At 40.9% G+C, this 19,495-nt stretch overlaps 1 protein-coding gene across 1 annotated transcript; it reads right to left on the bottom strand.

Moving 5' to 3' along the window:
* Positions 1–2,856: 2,856 nt before the first annotated feature.
* Positions 2,857–18,658, bottom strand: LOC124795662 (E3 ubiquitin-protein ligase BRE1A-like). The gene is made up of 2 exons (XM_047259736.1): positions 17,582–18,658; positions 2,857–3,027 (listed from the first exon to the last, which is right to left on the bottom strand). The coding sequence occupies exons 1-2, from the start codon at positions 18,656–18,658 to the stop codon at positions 2,857–2,859; spliced, it is 1,248 nt and encodes a 415-aa protein (XP_047115692.1).
* Between the last annotated feature and the right edge of the window lie 837 nt (positions 18,659–19,495).

Raw genomic sequence — 19,495 nt, 5'->3', positions numbered from 1 at the left:
TGAAGTACTGGATGGGTTAAACAAAAGTTTTCGAACGCTAGGAATATTTTTTGATTTAACTAAGGTGTATGGTTGTGTTGACCACAAAACATTGCACCAGACGTTACACCATTACGGAATATGGGGAGCAGCTCACAATTGGTTCACCTCTTACTTTAACAACAGACAGCGAAAGGTCATTATTCACAGTGTTGAGGCCGGCCGAAGTGGCCGTGCGGTTCTAGGCGCTGCAGTCTGGAACCGCGAGACCGCTGCGGTCCCAGGTTCGAATCCTGCCTCGGGGATGGATGTGTGTGATGTCCTTAGGTTAGTTAGGTTTAACTAGTTCTAAGTTCTAGGGTACTAATGACCTCAGATGTTAAGTCTCATAGTGCTGAGAGCCATTTGAACCATTTGATTTTGTCGCTGGTAACAGACAAGCAACACTGCGTGAAATAACCGCAGAAATCAATGCGGGACATTCGACGAACGTATCCGTTAGGGCAGTGCCGAGAAATATTGCGTTAATGGGCTATGGCAGCAGACGACCGACGCGAGTAACTTAGCTAACAGCGCGATATCGCCTCAACGCTCCTCGTGGGTTCGTGACCATATCGGTTGGACTCTAGACGATTCGAAAACCGTAATCTGGTCAGATGGGTCCCGATTTCAGTTGGTAAGAGCTGATGGTAAGTTTCGAGTGTGGCGCAGACCCCACGAAGCCATGGATCCAAGTTGTCAACAAGGCACTGTAGTAGATGGTGGTGGCTCCGTAGTGGTATGGGATGTTTTTCCATGGAATGGACTGGTTTAGATTAGATTAGATTAGATTAATACTAGTTCCATGGATCATGAATACGATATTTCGTAATGATGTGGAACGAGTTAAATTTTCCAGTACATGAGATAATTAAGTTTATTTAACAACATAATCAAATTAATATAAGAACTTTTTAATTTTTTTTATAATTTTTTTGTTTTTTTCTTTTTTCTTAATTTATATCTAAAAATTCCTCTGTGGAGTAGAAGGAGTTGTCATTCAGAAATTCTTTTAATTTCTTCTTAAATACTTGTTGGTTATCTGTCAGGCTTTTGATACTATTTGGTAAGTGACCAAAGACTTCAGTGGCAGTATAATTCACCCCTCTCTGTGCCAAAGTTAGATTTAATCTTGAATAGCGAAGATCATCCTTTCTCCTAGTATTGTAGTTGTGCACACTCCTATTACTTTTGAATTGGGTTTGGTTGTTAATAACAAATTTCATAAGAGAGTATATATACTGAGAAGCTACTGTGAATATCCCTTGATCCTTAAATAAATGTCTGCAGGATGATCTTGGGTGGACTCCAGCTATTATTCTGATTACACGCTTTTGTGCAATAAATACTTTATTCCTCAGTGGTGAATTACCCCAAAATATGATGCCATATGCAAGCAATGGGTGAAAATAGGCGTAGTAAGGTAATTTACTAAGATGTTTATCACCAAAATTTGCAGTGACCCTTATTGCATAAGTAGCTGAACTCAAACATTTCAGCAGATCATCAATGTGTTTCTTCCAATTTAATCTCTTATCAATGAACAAACCTAAAAATTTTGAATATTCTACCTTAGCTATATGCTTCTGATTAAGGTCAATATTTATTAATGGCGTCATAACATTAACTGTATGGAACTGTATGTACTGTGTCTTATCAAAATTCAGTGAGAGTCTGTTTACAAGGAACCACTTAGTAATTTTCTGAAAGACGTTATTGACAATTTCATCAGTTAATTCTTGTTTTTCAGGTGTGATTACTATACTTGTATCATCAGCAAAGAGAACTAACTTTGCCTCTTCATGAATATAGAATGGCAAGTCATTAATGTTTATTAAGAACAACAAAGGACCCAAGACCGACCCTTGTGGAACCCCATTCTTGATAGTTCTCCAGTTTGAGGAATGTGCTGATCTTTGCATATTACGAGAACTGCTTATTTCAACTTTCTGCACTCTTCCAGTGAGGTATGAATTAAACCATTTGTGCACTGTCCCACTTATGCCACACTACTTGAGCTTGTCTAGCAGAATTTCGAAATGAACCTCGAAATGAGGCATTCAAATGGCTCTGAGCACTATGGAACTTAACATCTGAGGTCATCAGTCCACTAACCTTGGAAATACTTAAACCTAACTAACTGAAGGAAATCGCACCTTCCCTGCCTGAGGCAGGATTCGAACCTGCGACCGTTGCAGCAGCGCGGTTCTGGACTGAAGCGCCTAGAACCGCCACAGCGGGAAATGAGGCATTCATTGACTGGAAATGGTTATGTTCGGCCACCTGAAGACCACTTGCAGCCGTCATGGACTTTCGTTACGAAATGTTTTCTTCACCTTTTCCCATATGAAACATATTACATAAATTTACAAACGTACATACTTTTGAATATTTGTAGAAACAAATCTTAAAAATATAGACGTATACACCTATTCGCGTACTATCCATTTTTGAAAGCAATGTCATGATATCTTCAGTAGTTCCGGGAATAATTCAAGTAGAAATGTGAGTGATATCCTTAACTGAGAAAAATTCGTTTGGACAGATGTTTGGAAGCACGAATTGTACAGGAGATAAAACCTCACGCGAGGAATAGAGCGAGCGTAGGGGTTTGGATGACAGACTGACGACAAAAGGGTTTGCAGGCCATACAAAATCAATACTTTATCAAATTGTAATGGATTCTAATAGCCGAGGACACATATAATGAGTAGCATAACCACTGCTATCTTACCTCGCGGCAAAGCGCCTTATCGGCGTTGTATGAAGCTGGCGGTTTTTACCGCAGCCTGGAAGCAAATTCCGCAGAGCGGACCAGGCGAGATGAGGCAGCCGGCGTTATTGGCTTCTCGTCAGCCGTGGCTGATGAGCCGACCACGCGGAATTCAAATTAACTGACGAAGGGCAGGCGCGAGCTGCCTTCTGCCGCGAATCGCACGGAATACCGCCCCTCGGTACCATTCCTCCGTGCACCACTTTGTCAACTTGTTCGGGCTCCGGGTCGTTTCCCTACAAACGAGAAACCTGTGTATACTACAACAAATCGCTAACATCTTAGCCAGCTGTATCTAATCCGACTGAAATACAATTCCTCATGAGTGTTTAACATCCCAGGTCCCAAGTAACCGTGGACTGTTCAAAAATAGTACCGGAATTTCTAATTATGCACTGTACTGAAATTACTCTACAGCTGTGTCACTGACGGGAAAATTGTTCAGAGAAATCTATAAATATTCCGATGAGCTTCTCACGAAACATGTGCTACGCTGTGAAAAGTCATAAAACAGTACTTCAGACATATTTGGCTGTGGCCATGGTTCATTCTACAGCTATTTCGCCTCACCTTTAATATAATATTCCAGCACAATCCAAATAATGTTTAGACAACACCTACACTATAACGATGATTTTATTTTTCCCGCTGTTTCCTTCGCCGCAGGAAATCGAAGGTAATGGTAAAAAATTATTAAAAATCTGTTGATTAGAACTGATGTTTCGTAGAATATAGCGTTTGCTCATTGCAAACATACTTTCACTCCCGGAAACCCTCAATTAGTGTCAAAGGACACTCGACGTGTTTTGCTTCTCACAAAGCCTAAAACTGGTCTAATTACAAGGCAACACTCGTAAAAACCATTGCTGAGACACATGTCCAACACGGTTTGCATTCTAGTATGACTGACCGTCTGATGACGTGACGGAAGAAGAAACAGAAGTCCACAGAGAAGAGATGGGGGGGATCCAGTCTTAGAGACAGAATTTAAAAGAACTATGTAAGACTTAAGATCAAATAAGGCAGAAGAGGTAGATATTATTCCATCAGAATTTCTATCATGATTGGGAGAAATACAACAAAATGACTATTTACCTAAGTGTGCAGAACGTTTGAGACTGGCGACGTACCATCAAATTTCCGGGAAAAACGTCATCAACACAACTCCGAAGATAGCAAGAGCCGTCACGTTCGAGAATTATCGCACAATTAGCTTAACAGCTCAAGCATCCCAGTAGCTGACAATAATAACATACAGAAGAATGGAAAAGAAAATTGAGGGTATGTGAGATGACGATCAGTTTGGTTTAGGGAAAGGTAAGGGCCCAAAGAGACAGTTCTGACGTTGCGGTTCATAATGGAAACAACACTGAAGAAAAATCAAGACACGTCAATGGATTAGCCGATCTGGAAAGAGCGTGCGGTAGTGTAAAATGGTGCAAGATATTCGAAATTCTGAGAAAAATAGGGGTACGCTACACAGAAAGACGGATGATCTACAATGTCTACAAGAACCAAAAGGGAACAATAACACTAAAAGACAAAGAACGAAGTGCTCGTGTTAATAAGGTTATAAGGCAGGCCTGTACATCTCGTTCGTACTGTTCAGCTTACAGAGCGTTTATTTTAAGTTAAGACATTGAAATATCTCTGAGAGGGACACTCAACGATACCACACTCGATCCGCCACTCCAATACGTCCATGGGCGGTGGGGAGCAACTTTGAAATCTTCAGTGGGACCCCCCCGGGTTTTATTGCAGATTACTTCTAAGGCTATATCCACATACGTTTTGACGGAAGCATTTTCTTCGTTTCGTCACAGTTGGTCCTGTAATCGGAGGTACAGAAACAGGTACACAATCAAAATTTACGACATGCTACTGAATGGCCCCTGAATATCCAACGGCACATGGGGCCACACCTCCATGCTGCGATGGTAGGACAGGCCAGTATTTCGTAACTTCTAGTTGATAACCCCATTCGCAACGTTGTATTTCTCCAACTTCTCAACAGTGGAATACTCGATGCGCCACATGGCGATTTAGCCAACTACGACATATCAGAACAGGCAGTACACTGCGACCGGAGCTTACGATCGTGCAGACGCAGAACAGACAGCAGCTCTAAACATTACAATACTCGCGCAGTATTACTGCCTGCACACCTACCTGTCATCTGGAGAACAGACGTGCAAGTGGACGAGGAACATTGAACACAGAAAAATTAACTGAAATGATACTGGTTAACGGAGAATGTAGGACAAATGGAGAGGTTGCTGTTTCCATGCATGCCGAGAGTTTTCCAGAGAAAGCCCGCTCTCGTTCGTTCTTTTATAAGATTATGACCGCCTTTGTGTCTGATGGCAGCATACAAAGTGACAAAACGAAGCAAACGTGTTACAGGAGAAGCTAATGAAATAGCTGTACTAGCGTAAGTGCACTGCAACCCACGGATAAGCGCCCGGCATGTCCGTAGATAGTATTGTCACACTACTGCATTGTCATAAGTATCTTCCATAGCACCTGTCACTTCATCAAGAACTTCATGGCGCTGATTTCCTTACCGGGTAGTGTTTTCTGAATGGGCGCATGAACAAATGCAAACTACCCCCACGTTCTTTGCCCAGGTACTGTTTCCCGAAGAGTCTGCATTCACAAACCATGGTAGCGTTAACAGGAATGACATCCATTACTGAAGTGTAGACAATCTTCACTAGTTAGGGCAAGCTGACCATCAAAATCCTTGGTCGGTTAACGTATGGAGTGGCATCGTGGAGAATCATTGGTCTGTATTTCATTGATGACACGTTGAATGGCCGCAAATATGGTACTTTTTTGGAACAGAAACTACCGGTACTACTGCAGAATGTTGCCCTGTTTGCCCATCGCATTACGGATTGATTGAAATACGAGAGGTATTAGACCGTGTTTATACTGGCTGGTGTATCGGCAGAGATGGCCCTATTAATTAGTCCGCTAGTTCACCGGATTTGACGTCGCAGGATTTCTATCTGTGGGGATATTTTTAAAAAAATGGTTCAAATGGCTCTGAGCACTACGGGACTTAACATCTATGGTCATCAGTCCTCTAGAACGTAGAACTACTTAAACCTAACTAACCTAAGGACATCACACAACACCCAGTCATCACGAGGCAGAGAAAATCCCTGACCACGCCGGGAATCGAACCCGGGAACCCGGGCATGGGAAGCGAGAACGCTACCACACGACCACGAGCTGCGGACGGGATATTTAAAAGATATGGTGTACCAACAAATGCCTACAGGCAGTGAAGACATTAGAAACGCCTGTGCTGATACTCCCGCATATGTTCTTCTGTCGTGTGTACGGTCATTTGAAAAGCGGATCACTAAGTGTACTGAAGTTTGTGGTACTAAGTTTGAGCACTTACTGTCATTGGAAAAATGTCAGAGGGATCCAACGTTTCGAATGTCGTTTCCATTTAGCAGTTATGAAATACTAGCCTGTGCTACCCTCGCAGCACGGAGGTGGTATCCCACGTGCCATTGTATATTCAATGGCCAACGAGTAGCATGTCGTAAAATACTACGGTGTACCCACTACTGTTCCTCCGACTGCAGCGCCGTCTTTGGCGAAACTAAGAAAATATGCTTCAGACAAAACGTATGTGGATTTTTGCCGTAGAGTCGTAATCTGTATTTAACCCCGAGGGCCCCCATTCAAGAGTTTAAAGTTGCCCACCGCACGCGATGGTGTGGGGATCGTGTGTGGTATTGTTGGATGTTCCCGTCCGTGACAAACAAATTGGAACTATAGTTTTTTTGATCCGGTGTGTAGCTTTCTAGATATTTCAGTGTCTTCAACTAAAATGGACACCCTATAAACCTCGAAGAAGGAATGATCTAAGTAAAAGAAAGCCTCAAGAGCGGAATTATAACTCATTGTGGAAAGATAATAAGATTCGCTGATGACATTGCTATCCTCAGTGAAGGAGAATTACAGGATGTGTTGAATGGAATGAGTTGTGTAACGGCTATAGAAGATGGACTGAGAAAGATGAAAGTAACGAGAGATAGAGAGTTGAGAACGGTGATAAACTTAACATCAGAACCGTGGATTAAGAAGTAGATGAAGTTAAGGAATTCTGCTACTTACGAAGCAAAATAACCCATGACGGATGGGGCAAGGAGAATATAAAAACAGACCAGCACTGACAGAAAGGGCATTCCTGGCCAAGAGAATCAGCTTATATCAGATATAGATCTTAACTTGAGGAAGAAATTTCCGAGAATGCAAGTCTGGAGCACTGCATTTTATGGTAGTGAGGCATGGACTATGGGGAAACCGCAACAAAACGCAATCGAAGCCTCTGTTATGTGGTGCTACAGAAGAAATCTGAAAAGTAGGTGGACTGATATGGCAAGGAATCAGGAGGATCTCCACAGAATCGGCGAGGAAAGGAACATATGGAAAACACTACCAAGAGGAAGGAACGGGATGATAGGACCTCTGTTGAGATATTAGGAAACAGCTTCCGTGATGCTAGATGGAGTTGTAGTGGGTCAATACTTGTAAGGCATCCAGCAAGTAACTGAGGACGCAGGTTACAGTTGCTACTCTGGGATGTAAAGGCTGGCACGGGAGAGGAATTAGTGGCCGTGCGCTTCAAACCAGTCAGAAGATTGATGACTCGGTAAGATTAATCTAGGATGAACGGAAACACAGGATTATTTCATATATAATTTTTCACACTATTATGTTACCACTAAAAGCCAGACAATTTGTAAATACGTTTAGAGGATAGACTCTAAAGATTCAGTTCCCTGTTACCGGTCCGCAGCTCGTGGTCGTGCGGTAGCGTTCTCGCTTCCCGCGCCCGGGTTCCCGGGTTCGATTCCCGGCGGGGTCAGGGATTTTCTCTGCCTCGTGATGACTGGGTGTTGTGTGATGTCCTTAGGTTAATTAGGTTTCAGTAGTTCTAAGTTCTAGGGGACTGATGACCATAGACGTTAAGTCCCATAGTGCTCAGAGCCAGAGCCAAGCTTAAATACGCAATTTGTATCCATGATGTATACCCGATTTTGGTCTTCGCTTTTACGCTATGTACAAGTTCCAGTTTTGGAATTCGATACAATTAGTGATTTGATGGTATGTTCATTTACACTGAGTAGACTTGAAAGTGTTAGTGAGGAGGAAGGATAAAATGGTAATTTAACCTCTATACGAGACGCCACGAATTTTATGCAAGACAGAGATGGCAAGGTAGAGAAAAATTGACGTTTGAATTAAACTGATGGGCGCTGTTAACCTCGCCATAGAGCGCCCATAGAGCCAAAACACACTTGAATTAAACTACCATCTTCTTTGAACTAACAAGCTTTTTGAAATTATGCACAAATGTGAGCTTCGACTGGTCTGCTGGAATAGCTCATTACTTGCTTAACCAGATATACACTACCATGCTGATGTTTTGGATGATTAGCTTCTGTAGAAGCCACTTCTTTTGCATTCAATAGCCTCAGGTCTCTTCATGGCCGATATCCAGCCAGTGGTTTTGTACCTGTGGCGGCGGATTGTACTTCATCTGTATTATACCAGTCTTAACCCTAGGATGCCTAAGCAATTTTTTGTTGTTGTTGTAACATGTATGCCTGAGTGGGAACGGTTCGGTGGATCCACTGGTATTAAAATGGTATACCGATAAAAATTTGTATTTTGTTTAAGGCAGTAACTTATAATATTGTTATTAGTTGTAAATATTAGGCTGGGTCAATAAAAATTGGCATATTACAATACAAATAGACAAACTACTCTGACTCCTCAACTTCAGGGCAGAGACGCACTTTAAAATTTGTTGTAAATGTGTGTTACATGCAGTATATATTATGACATTATTCACAACACCGTTTTTGTTTACTTAGATTATTGTACTTCTGCTAATATGTTTTACCTTCTTTAGTGGGATTATAATGTCTGTTTATGTGGGTTCTATTCATCTCTTCTCCTTCAGTGCCTTGATCTTGGTACTTTGTTGATAATATCAGCAAGTTTTTATTTGTTTTGTTTCTACTACATAGATACCAAAGTAATTGCTGATCCACCTGTTGCTGGGTCTGTAAACGAGAACATTGACGGATAATACTCTCAATTTGATTTGTTCTTCATTATGACTGGAATATGCTTCCTTTTTGACAGGAAAATTCCTACTGTTATTATTTCGTGTTCTTGATATAGTTCTTTCGCCGTATCCACGGATGTGTAGTATCGGTCTGCACTAATATTTCGACCAGTATTTTTTACGGACACTGCTAGCTGTTTAACGATAGCTGCCGAACCTCGTTCTTGCGTGGTCAAACTCGGTACCTTACATGCATATACATATCCTTGTATTGTGTCTCACACCATGCGCATTAGGATTTCATACTTAGCCGGTTTCTCCTTCGTAAAGGGGCAACGTCCGCTAAACAAGCTCAGCATGTCATCAATAGTGAGGTGCACTCCTGGTTTATACAATAGTGGAAACCTGTCATTCACCTTGGTGAAAGCTTGAATTAAACTGATGGGCGCTGATAACCTCGCCCTCCTTGTCTGCTGCCTTTGTTTGCTGTCAGGTAGCTTTGTCATCAAACCTAATGATTATAGTAAGTTCCTTTAAACTTTCTCTTCTCATAATATCCTTGTAAACAGGCCGACCCGTTAGGACTGACCAAAATCGTGTACACCGACAGAATTCTCTTTATCTGCATCCAAGTTTCAGTATTCCTGTAAAGGCACATATTTCCTTCTCATCAGTAAAAGTAACATTTAGCCTGATTGCCTCTTGATGTCAACTTTTTACTATAACATCCATGATGTCAAGCCTAATTATCTCTTCATTTCAATTTTTTACTATAACATCCATGATGTCAAGTGTAAAATGAATAACATGAAGGCTTCTCCGGGAGAATGGCAAATACCCGCTGAAGATACTTCTGCCTGCTCCATTGTTATAATTACAAGAGACCTCCTATGTATTCTTGACTGTGTGATTACATACCGTTTTCCATACTTGGCCCAGTCACATCCTGATGGGCCGACCGAAGTGGCCGTGCGGTTAAAGGCGCTGCAGTCTGGAACCGCAAGACCGCGACGGTCGCAGGTTCGAATCCTGCCTCGGGCATGGATGTTTGTGATGTCCTTAGGTTAGTTAGGTTTAACTAGTTCTAAGTTCTAGGGGACTAATGACCTCAGCAGTTGAGTCCCATAGTGCTCAGAGTCATTTTGAACATCCTGATGGGCGTTTTAACGAAATCGGTCGTAATGAATGGGATTGATTTGAAATTTCGTTAAAGAAGAATAATAAAATTTATCTGTTGTTTTTAAGTTAATTTTCTTTCGTGCGAACTTTGTTGTAGAACCACTCTCTTATTTTCGTGTGGTAATAAAAATTTTTACTTTCTTAAGAATTACGTATATTTAAAGAAAAAATAATATTTACGTGAACTCATATGAACTGGTTAAGAATATTAGGTTGAGAATTGAGTCCTTTAAATCATTCGGCCTTGGCATACACTTTCCAGATGCAGTGGGTTTTTTGTTAAATATTTTTACTGAATTTTATCCCGGCACTAGCCATAGAACACAAGATTACCTCTATTAGCAGAAAATGTTTTAATTATTGCCAAGCCGACATTTATCACTGATCAAACCTACTTCATTACACATTTAAGATATTTTGAAAGAACCAAACTGTTTAAATTTCAATGTTAACTAACATTAGCTATCCGCCTACGAATGCACAAACGTATAATTAATTCAAATTTTATCAGCCACAGGATCACTGAAAAAGAAGAACAATTTCTTAATTCACCATTGATTTTTATGCATCTGTTCCCGATTTACGGGTTTGCTATTGTTGGTCGCGGCACAGCCCAGCAACACCGCTAAAAAATGCTGAAAAATTCTTAAAGAAATTTTATAGATGACGTGGGCAAGCTAATTTACATAAATAATTCACACTTTTGATAAACTCTAATATATTTAGATCAAACAACAATACAACTCACATTAATTCGTAACGCATCGTCTAATGGCGGCTAAGTCCAGACAGAGACAAAAGAAGTCTACCCATTCGTAAAAAACTCTTTCACAGTGTCCTACCGCAATGACTTCTGAACAGAGAAGACCAAAGAATACATAATGCATTGTGCTTAAATAGTATTGCTGACTATTAACATTTCTTTGCAAATTGACGATATTATTCTCTTCTGGCAACATATCTCTGCTATCGCAAATACTGACACATTTTACAATCACATAATAAATACAGAAAAATTCCTATCCTAAATACAGAGAAATATTACAACAAAAAATATAAGGAGAATAACAAATGTCTTTTACACCACATTCAGTAATATTTTTGTTCAATAATTACGATATATACAACTTGCCCAGAGCGGCGTATATGGTACAAATAAACTCTTTTTTTTTTTTTAATAACGTGAGTTTGCCAGGGAACGTTACATTGCCCCCTGGCAGCATTTGGCAAAGAGTTTTTACACTTTGACACAATGGTGCCAGTAACGTTCTTTACACTTGTATATTTTACGGAATGGCTCTTTTATTTAGTCCCAGGGTTATATAAGTTCATGGCTCCCCCATTTGGGCGTAGGCAAACAGGAAACCTGGGCAAAACTGTGCCGGAGCCCAGCCATCCCAGTTGGTTCATGGTCATTTGAATTAAATGCAGTTATTCATTTGAATTAAATTCAGTTCGTCACAAACGGTTACACAATTACACAATATCACAGTCACATACAGTTCGACTGAAGTTTTTTTGTGTGTGATACTATTATTCGTGTGATACACTACAAGGTCACTTGTCCTACGTAGTAAATGTTCAATGTTTATCGAAATGAAGTCATTGACATGTTATTCAGTTTATGTGAACATAAAAAAAAATCAATAATGCTGTATTTGGTGAGCGGTGCGGAGTGATTGTTGAGCGGCGCTCGGCGCGGCGCGCTGACTCCGTGTAGGTCACCGCCCCCGGCGTTGACAGCTGCGGCGCGGAGGGGCGTGGCTGTCTGTCTGGTCTGCTACGGGCTGCTGCGGCCGCTGCATAGCTGATGTAGCCGGATGCGCGTTGGATATCCGCTCGCCCGTGCGACGTTTTCTTGCAGTGCTCCAGGAAACATGCAACAAGTTCAGAAACAGTGTACTATCCTTATAGGCATTTTTCCTGCTGTGGGAAAGAACGCACACAGTTAGTGGCAGTTATTACTCAGTAGGCCTTCACTAGTCTGGTTTGCACAATGTTTCGTTGTCACAGTAACACGTTTTATGGGCATACAATATTTTTCACCATGTCATGACTTGTCATTAGTCACACGTAAGTTTTCACCTTAGGACAAAATGTATCTTCGTAGTCAATGCGCTTTCCTAGCGTCCCTTGACACACAAAGAGTTAAAGTTTGACACTAGCTTGATCCACCGTCCGTTATCGGTTCACTGTTCGTGTCGTGCTAGTTCCTTGTCCACTTGCACACACGGCGATGATACAGTTTTTTATCACTTATACACAACTATTCCGTGACGTATTGCTGCAGGTTTAACAGTCACTGTCTGTCTCTGCCGCACAATACTGCACTTTTGTTTAAGTTCCTTTATTTTTATTTACAATGTCCGCTGTGCAATTTTTTTTTTTTTTTTTTGTAATAGCACATTCGTAACTCTTTACCAAGGTGTGATATTTGCGTACATGGTAACAAAATATTAAAATTTGGTATTAGTTTGCCCAAAAGTCATCTATATTCGTGTTCGAGTAGATTTTATTTGTGCATTCCAGCCGGATTCAGGCATATTGTTCAATAACTCCTTTGAACTCATGTCACACTTTACTATCAACGTCCTACGTAACTACAGTGTAGTCTCTGTAGGCAAAAATTGACTTGGACTGTATCTGGCTAGCTCTTTTTTACTGTTTGAATCTGCACATGCTTCAATTGAAGCTTCTTTGTGCGTAACTTTGCATTACATAAATTTGCAACAAGTTTGCCTCCCGTGGTGCCCTCGGGTCACTACTGGGTGCATTATTTTCTCTAATAACATTGGTTCGATAATAAAGTTCTCAGGGCCTCATATTATTGATATTATTCTGGGTTCGAATCTGTCAATCTGACAGCTACACATATATACATACATACACATAATAGAGAAGATTGTGCCAAGAAATATTTCAAATTTGGGCACATAGAAAATTATGTAGTACACTAACTAATCATTACTAAAATGTTCTTTTTGATTGAACTCTGTCACAGCTTAACACTACAAATAATTGCACTAATCAGATTATCTGTGCAAACATTTAGAGCATGTTCTAGATAACACAAATTAAAAGAGTACATAACACAAATATCCATACACATGAGAAAGTCAATCATATTCTCCCTGAGTGGGGATCTGCTAAGAGATAGCTACACTCATGTGGCACACTTACTACTCTAAAAGGTCCATTGTACACCAATTGCCACTTGCTATTCTGTTTCAAGGATGCCGAGGACTTAGGATGATTGCGTAAGAGTACCAAGTCCCCAACACTAAATTTTTGGTTATTCGTCACATGTCGATTATATTTTTCTTTCCTTTTCTGAGCGCACCTGGTAAGGTTGCACCCTGCTTTTCTTATCTTCTCTTCCTTAGGCTCAGGAATGACTGGGACCTTAGGCAAAGGTGCCAGCCACTCATTCAAAACTCTATTATTATTCATTATAATCTCGTTTGGTGGATACCCCGTAGAAGCATGCGGGGTTGCGTTGTGAACTTCTACAAACTTAGGTATCAGATCTGGCCATCTTGTGTGTTTATATGCAATGTATAACCTGAAAAATTTATTTAACTCTCCAAATGTTCTCTCTACTAAACTTGCTTGTGGGTGAAAACGGGAAATTAGTATATGCTTTATATCTTGTTCATGTAAATAGTTTTTCCAGGTATGGCCTGTAAAATAGGAAGCATTATCCGATATTATCGCTTCAGGCTTACCCACTTGTGTAAAATATTCCTTCCCTAACCATTTAACTATTCCACGAGCAGTGGCTGATTTAAGGCAGTATATTTTTAAATATTTAGAGAAAAGGTCATACACCGCTAAAATGTACTTCAATCCACCCCTGGCTCGTGGGTAGGGTCCTGCTATGTCTATAGATACTAACTGAAGTGGTCGATGAGGCACTATAGGATGCAGTTCAAACCTTGTGGACTTATTTTGAAACTTAGCTTTTTGGCACAGAGGACAAGTCCTGATAATGGTGCGAGTCTGCTGGCTTATCCCCTTAAAATAACAGAATTTGGACAAAATCCTTATTGTCTTGCCTATCCCAGCGTGACCCCATGCTAAATGCGTGTGCCGCACTACAGCTGGGATAGCCTGTTGTGGTATACACACGACTCCATGGTCATTTGACACACCTGTTTTATAATACAGAATATTATCTACTATTTTGAAATTCTGAACACTTTTAAGATTGGTTCCTTCTTTAATTTTACTAATGATATCTCGCCAAATCGGATCAGTTTCCTGCAATATGGACATATTTTTACACATATGTAAAAAGTCCCTCCTATGTACCTTATCTTGTACTAATAGTATTCGATATTCCTCCTATTGTCCCAAAATATTTGACATTGAGGATTGCCCTAGTGGAAGCCTCGACAAGGCGTCTGCTACAACATTATCTTGTCCTTTAAGGTACATGATTTTAATTTTATATTCCTGTAATGCTAACCTCCATCTTAGCAAGCGGGTATGGTATAATTTGCAAGTCATTAAATAGCTCAAAGCCTGGTGGTCACTGAATACTTTGACTTCTTTACCATAGATGTAATAGTTAAATTTCTTTACCGCCCAAACCACTGCAAGAACCTCTAATTCGGTAGCGGAATATGCTCTCTCGCAGCTGTTTAGTGTGCGGCTGGCAAATCCGATTACATTGATTGTTGTGGGGTCGTTGCTCCTGTCCCACTGAAATAAACACGCGCCCAGACCGTATGAACACGAATCTGTCGCTATACAAAAATCTTTTGTCATGTCTGGGTGTCGCAGTATATTGGCGTTCACCAAGGCATTTTTGATAGCGTCAAATGCGCGTTGACATTCTTCTGTCCACACCCAGTGCGCATTTTTACGCAACAGGCTCAATAAAGATTCGTTATTCATTAATTGGTTTGGAACAAACCGTCTAAAAAAAGATGCTAGACCTAAAAATGCTTTGAGCTGTTTCTTAGTTCTCGGACTAGGAAACCCACGAATTACATCAAGTTTTTTGCTGTCAGGCTTGATGCCTTGTGGTGTTATTATGTGACCTAGAAATTTAATCTGATTACGTCCAAATTTGGATTTATCAAGATTCGCTGTTACTCCCGCTTGCTTAAACCTTTCTAAGACTTTACTCAGTAGTTCTACGTGCTCCTCCCAGGTGGCAGTGGCAATCACTAGATCGTCTACATACACTGTTACCCTTTGCAGCAAATCCGGACCTAAAACCGCGTCGAGGGCTGTTATAAAAACTCCTGCACTTACATTTAGGCCGAAAGGTAGTACCCTAAATTGGTAGCTCCTTCCCCCAAATATAAATGCAGTATATTTCCTCGACTCGGGTGTGAGCAGGATTTGCCAGAAAGAACTTCTCATATCAATAGATGTCAAATATTGCACTCCATGAAATTTTTGAATTTGCTCATCAAGATTTTCCGGATGAGTCCTAACAGGTACAATAATTTCATTTATGTCTCTCGCATCTAGTACTAACCGTACCTGTCCGTCTGCTTTTGCTACCGCCACCAAAGGACTACTATAAGGGGACAAAGACGGTTCTATTATTCCCCACTCGATCAGTTTTCTTATTTCTTTAGCTACTATTTCCTTCTTGGACCAAGGAATGGAGTATGAGGCTCGACAGTAAGTTTTGTGAGGCTTTACGTCGATATTGTACTGATATCCCTTAACAATTCCTGGTCGTTCTGAAAATACATCTGCATAATTAGATAATAACTGTACCAAATCCTGCTGTTGCATAGAGTTCAAATTTTCGGACTGTGATACTTTGTTCACAAGTGCGTCCACATTTGCTTTTAATTGATCATCTTGTACGTCAGGATAATAGAGATTCTGACCTAGACAATGATTGTCTAAATGTAGTATCCACTGATTCCTACACCTTATGTTAATAGCGTTACAATTAGGTACAGGTACCTCTTCAGATCTGAGCATGGACAATTCTATTCTCCTACCAGCATTCATCAAGCTTAATTTTCCCCGAGAAAGGTCGATTATTGCGTCCCTTTCTCTTAAAAAATCTACCCCCAAAATGCAGGCTACCTTTAAACCCTTTACTACCAGGAATGAGCACGCTATGGCTTCATCCCCTACATACATCTCTACCCGCACTTGGAGTTTAATTATTTGTCGCTGTGCACTTATGGCTCCAGTGACTTTACAATTATTCACGGGAAAAGTCAGCATACGCCTTTCCTTCCCCAGTACTTTGAATAAGTCCATACTCATAACACTGACAGTAGCACCTGTATCTACGACCGTTTGCACATCAATATTGTTAATTTTGACCCCTATTATCGCTTGTACTTTGTCTTTGTGCTCCTTTATGCACGTGGATGGTTCAGTTATTAATTCATCTCCCATCTGTACCCCGTCATTATACCTAAGGATACAGATTTTGTTCGGTGTTTTGTTCTGTGTCGGGCTGCTCTCACTCCAAACCTCAGCCGACGATGGAGAGCGTATCTCGGCTGCATCTAGTTTGTTGAATTATTGCTAGTGGATGGGCGTGGCTGCTCTGTGTCACTGACCTCCACTATGTGCACGTTGTGTTGCGTCGGCCGTCACGGTTGCGCAATTGGCGCATTTTGTGGTGGCGGTCGGTTATTGTCATATCTTTCACTGTTTTGCCGGTCCGGACTGGGCCTCTGGTTCTGCGGCCAAGTTCGGTTTGCATGATTATAAGTATTAGTGTTGCTTGGCCCCCTGGCATTTTTCCATCTATTATTGCTTGGTGGGCCTGTTTCATACCGGTCATCGAACCTCCTTTTCCGGTCATTATTCACCGGCGGACTATTGCCGTTCCGGTCTCTACCTCTATTTCCGTTTTGTGCATACTCCTGTCTCCTATTATTACCTCCGCCGTTTCCATTACTTGGTGGAGGCGTGTTATTTCTACCATTTCTATAACCATTTCCGTTACTTCTAGCCTGTTTAGAGGCTGCCTTAACGTCCTCCTGAATCAGGTCAATTGAGTCCAGAACAGACAAGAAATGTTCCATATCATTTTCAGGCACGTGTATAAGTTTTTCCTTTACATGTATCGGCAAGTGTGATTTCAAAAGCCTGATCAAATCCCGGGATGAAATCTGTTCGTCCCAGTAACGGGTCTTATTAATGTACTTCTCAAAATATTTTCGGAAATTGCCTAGTCGTGGAGAATACGGCTCTGGATTATATACCTCCTTCCGTAATCTCTCCTGGATACATGTTGACCAATATTTGGCCAAGAATGCTTTTTCAAATTGCTCATATGTATCACAACTGTCAGCTGCTTCGGTTGCCCATAATGCAGCATCTCCTTGTATGTAAGACATAACGAACTGTATTTTCTGGGTATGACTCCAAACGCTAGGCAAAATGTTTCTAAATCCCTTGATAAACACTACAGGGTGAACAGATTTCTTCTCCGTTGTAAAGATCTGAAACTGTCGGTTCCTAATCAAGCTTTCTTCAATCACTACTTTGGAATGACATTTATTTGTTTCGCTTACATTGGTTGCCTGTTCTGTCTCGCAGTCGCAATTTTTTACTGCAGTATTTATATGCCTATCATTGTTGGAACTGGCTGGCGTGACATACGCCCGTGCCTCGTCATGCCGCAAGCTAAGCTCCATCTCGGCAAGACGACGGTCCACACTCCGCTGCCACAGCGGAATGTTCTTGTGCACTATCTTTTTTAGATCCTGCACATCCGCACTTGAGCCCACATCTCTGGCCTCGATTGCGGCGTGCACTTTCTGATCTATTTCTTTTATGACTTCATTTTCTACTTTGTGCACTTGTTCGATCACTTTGTTCTCAATTACTTGAGTTGTGTCAATTTCTAGTTGTTCGACCCTATTAGTCAGGACACTGATTTCCTCTACTATATTGGCGTTAGCCACTTGAACACTATCTACTCTTTCGCTTAATTCTTGCACCGTTTTGGGTATGGTTTCATATTTTTGTTTCAAACTAACAATCTCCCTTTGCATAACTTCTAAAGTTTGCATCAACTGCAAGTCCCTCTCATGCAGGCGTCGGTCACGCTCTGCTTGTTTAGCATCACGTTCTCTATCGCGCTCTGCTTGTTTGGCAAATTCAGCTACCAATCTCTGGTCACGCTCTGCTTGTTCAGCATCACGTTCTCTATCGCGTTCTGCTTGCATACATGCAAATTCAGCTACCAATCTCTGGTCACGCTCTGCTTGTTCAGCATCACGTTCTCTATCGCGTTCTGCTTGTTTAGCATCACGTTCTCTATCGCGTTCTGCTTGTTTAGCATCACGTTCTCTATCACGCTCTGCTTGCACACGTACAAATTCAGCTTGGAAATTGAGCATGCGCCCGAACATAACTCTTAATGATTGCACTTCTGACACCTCACCACTCTCTGGTCCGTGTCCAGTGCTTGCGGATGGCACAGTATTTCCGCTATCAACTGAATCACTGGGTGGCAATGGCAACATTTCTTGTCCTTCTGCCCCCAGATTCTCACATTGTACTTCCTGAACTACGTCACTAACATTACTTTGTGTCCCACTTTCCAACTCGGTATCACTACTTACTGACTGTTGCTCATTATCCATGTTGATATCTTTCTGACTACGCAATCTAACCATAGTAAACAAAAGAAATAAAATCTGAACTAAATATCCTAACACTCAGGTTTCACTGACATAATCACACAAGAAATGGACATTAACTAATACACACTTACTATATACTACAATGACTAACTACCTAAATGTCCTGTTATTTTAAAACAATTTACTAACAACAAGCACACCACTAATGATCCGAGAACACTGCACTGAGGCTACTTTACTACCCACAGGACAACTACACTGTAGCTTTACCTTTTGGTGATCTATCTTGGGTGCAGCTGCCCCCTGATATTGTGGTAGGTAATTAATTTTTCGAAATATTGAGCTCTCTTCTTCAGCTTGCCTCTGGGTACATAGTGTTCTCATGCAAAAATCATACACAGGTATTACCACACAATATTGGTTATGCAATACATACAATACATAGAAAAATTATTAAATGTTCTGCAACAAAGTTCGACTATATTAATTCCCTAGTTATCTCACGGGTATTTAGTGGCCACTGCATATTCGAGCCCCACGTTGGGCGCCAATTTAACGAAATCGGTCGTAATGAATGGGATTGATTTGAAATTTCGTTAAAGAAGAATAATAAAATTTATCTGTTGTTTTTAAGTTAATTTTCTTTCGTGCGAACTTTTTTGTAGAACCACTCTCTTATTTTCGTGTGGTAATAAAAATTTTTACTTTCTTAAGAATTACGTATATTTAAAGAAAAAATAATATTTACGTGAACTCATATGAACTGGTTAAGAATATTAGGTTGAGAATTGAGTCCTTTAAATCATTCGGCCTTGGCATACACTTTCCAGATGCAGT

The sequence above is a fragment of the Schistocerca piceifrons genome, chromosome 4 (assembly GCF_021461385.2).
Source record: "Schistocerca piceifrons isolate TAMUIC-IGC-003096 chromosome 4, iqSchPice1.1, whole genome shotgun sequence".
Lineage (NCBI taxonomy): Eukaryota > Metazoa > Arthropoda > Insecta > Orthoptera > Acrididae > Schistocerca > Schistocerca piceifrons.
This window is presented reverse-complemented; position numbering and strand designations above follow the sequence as displayed.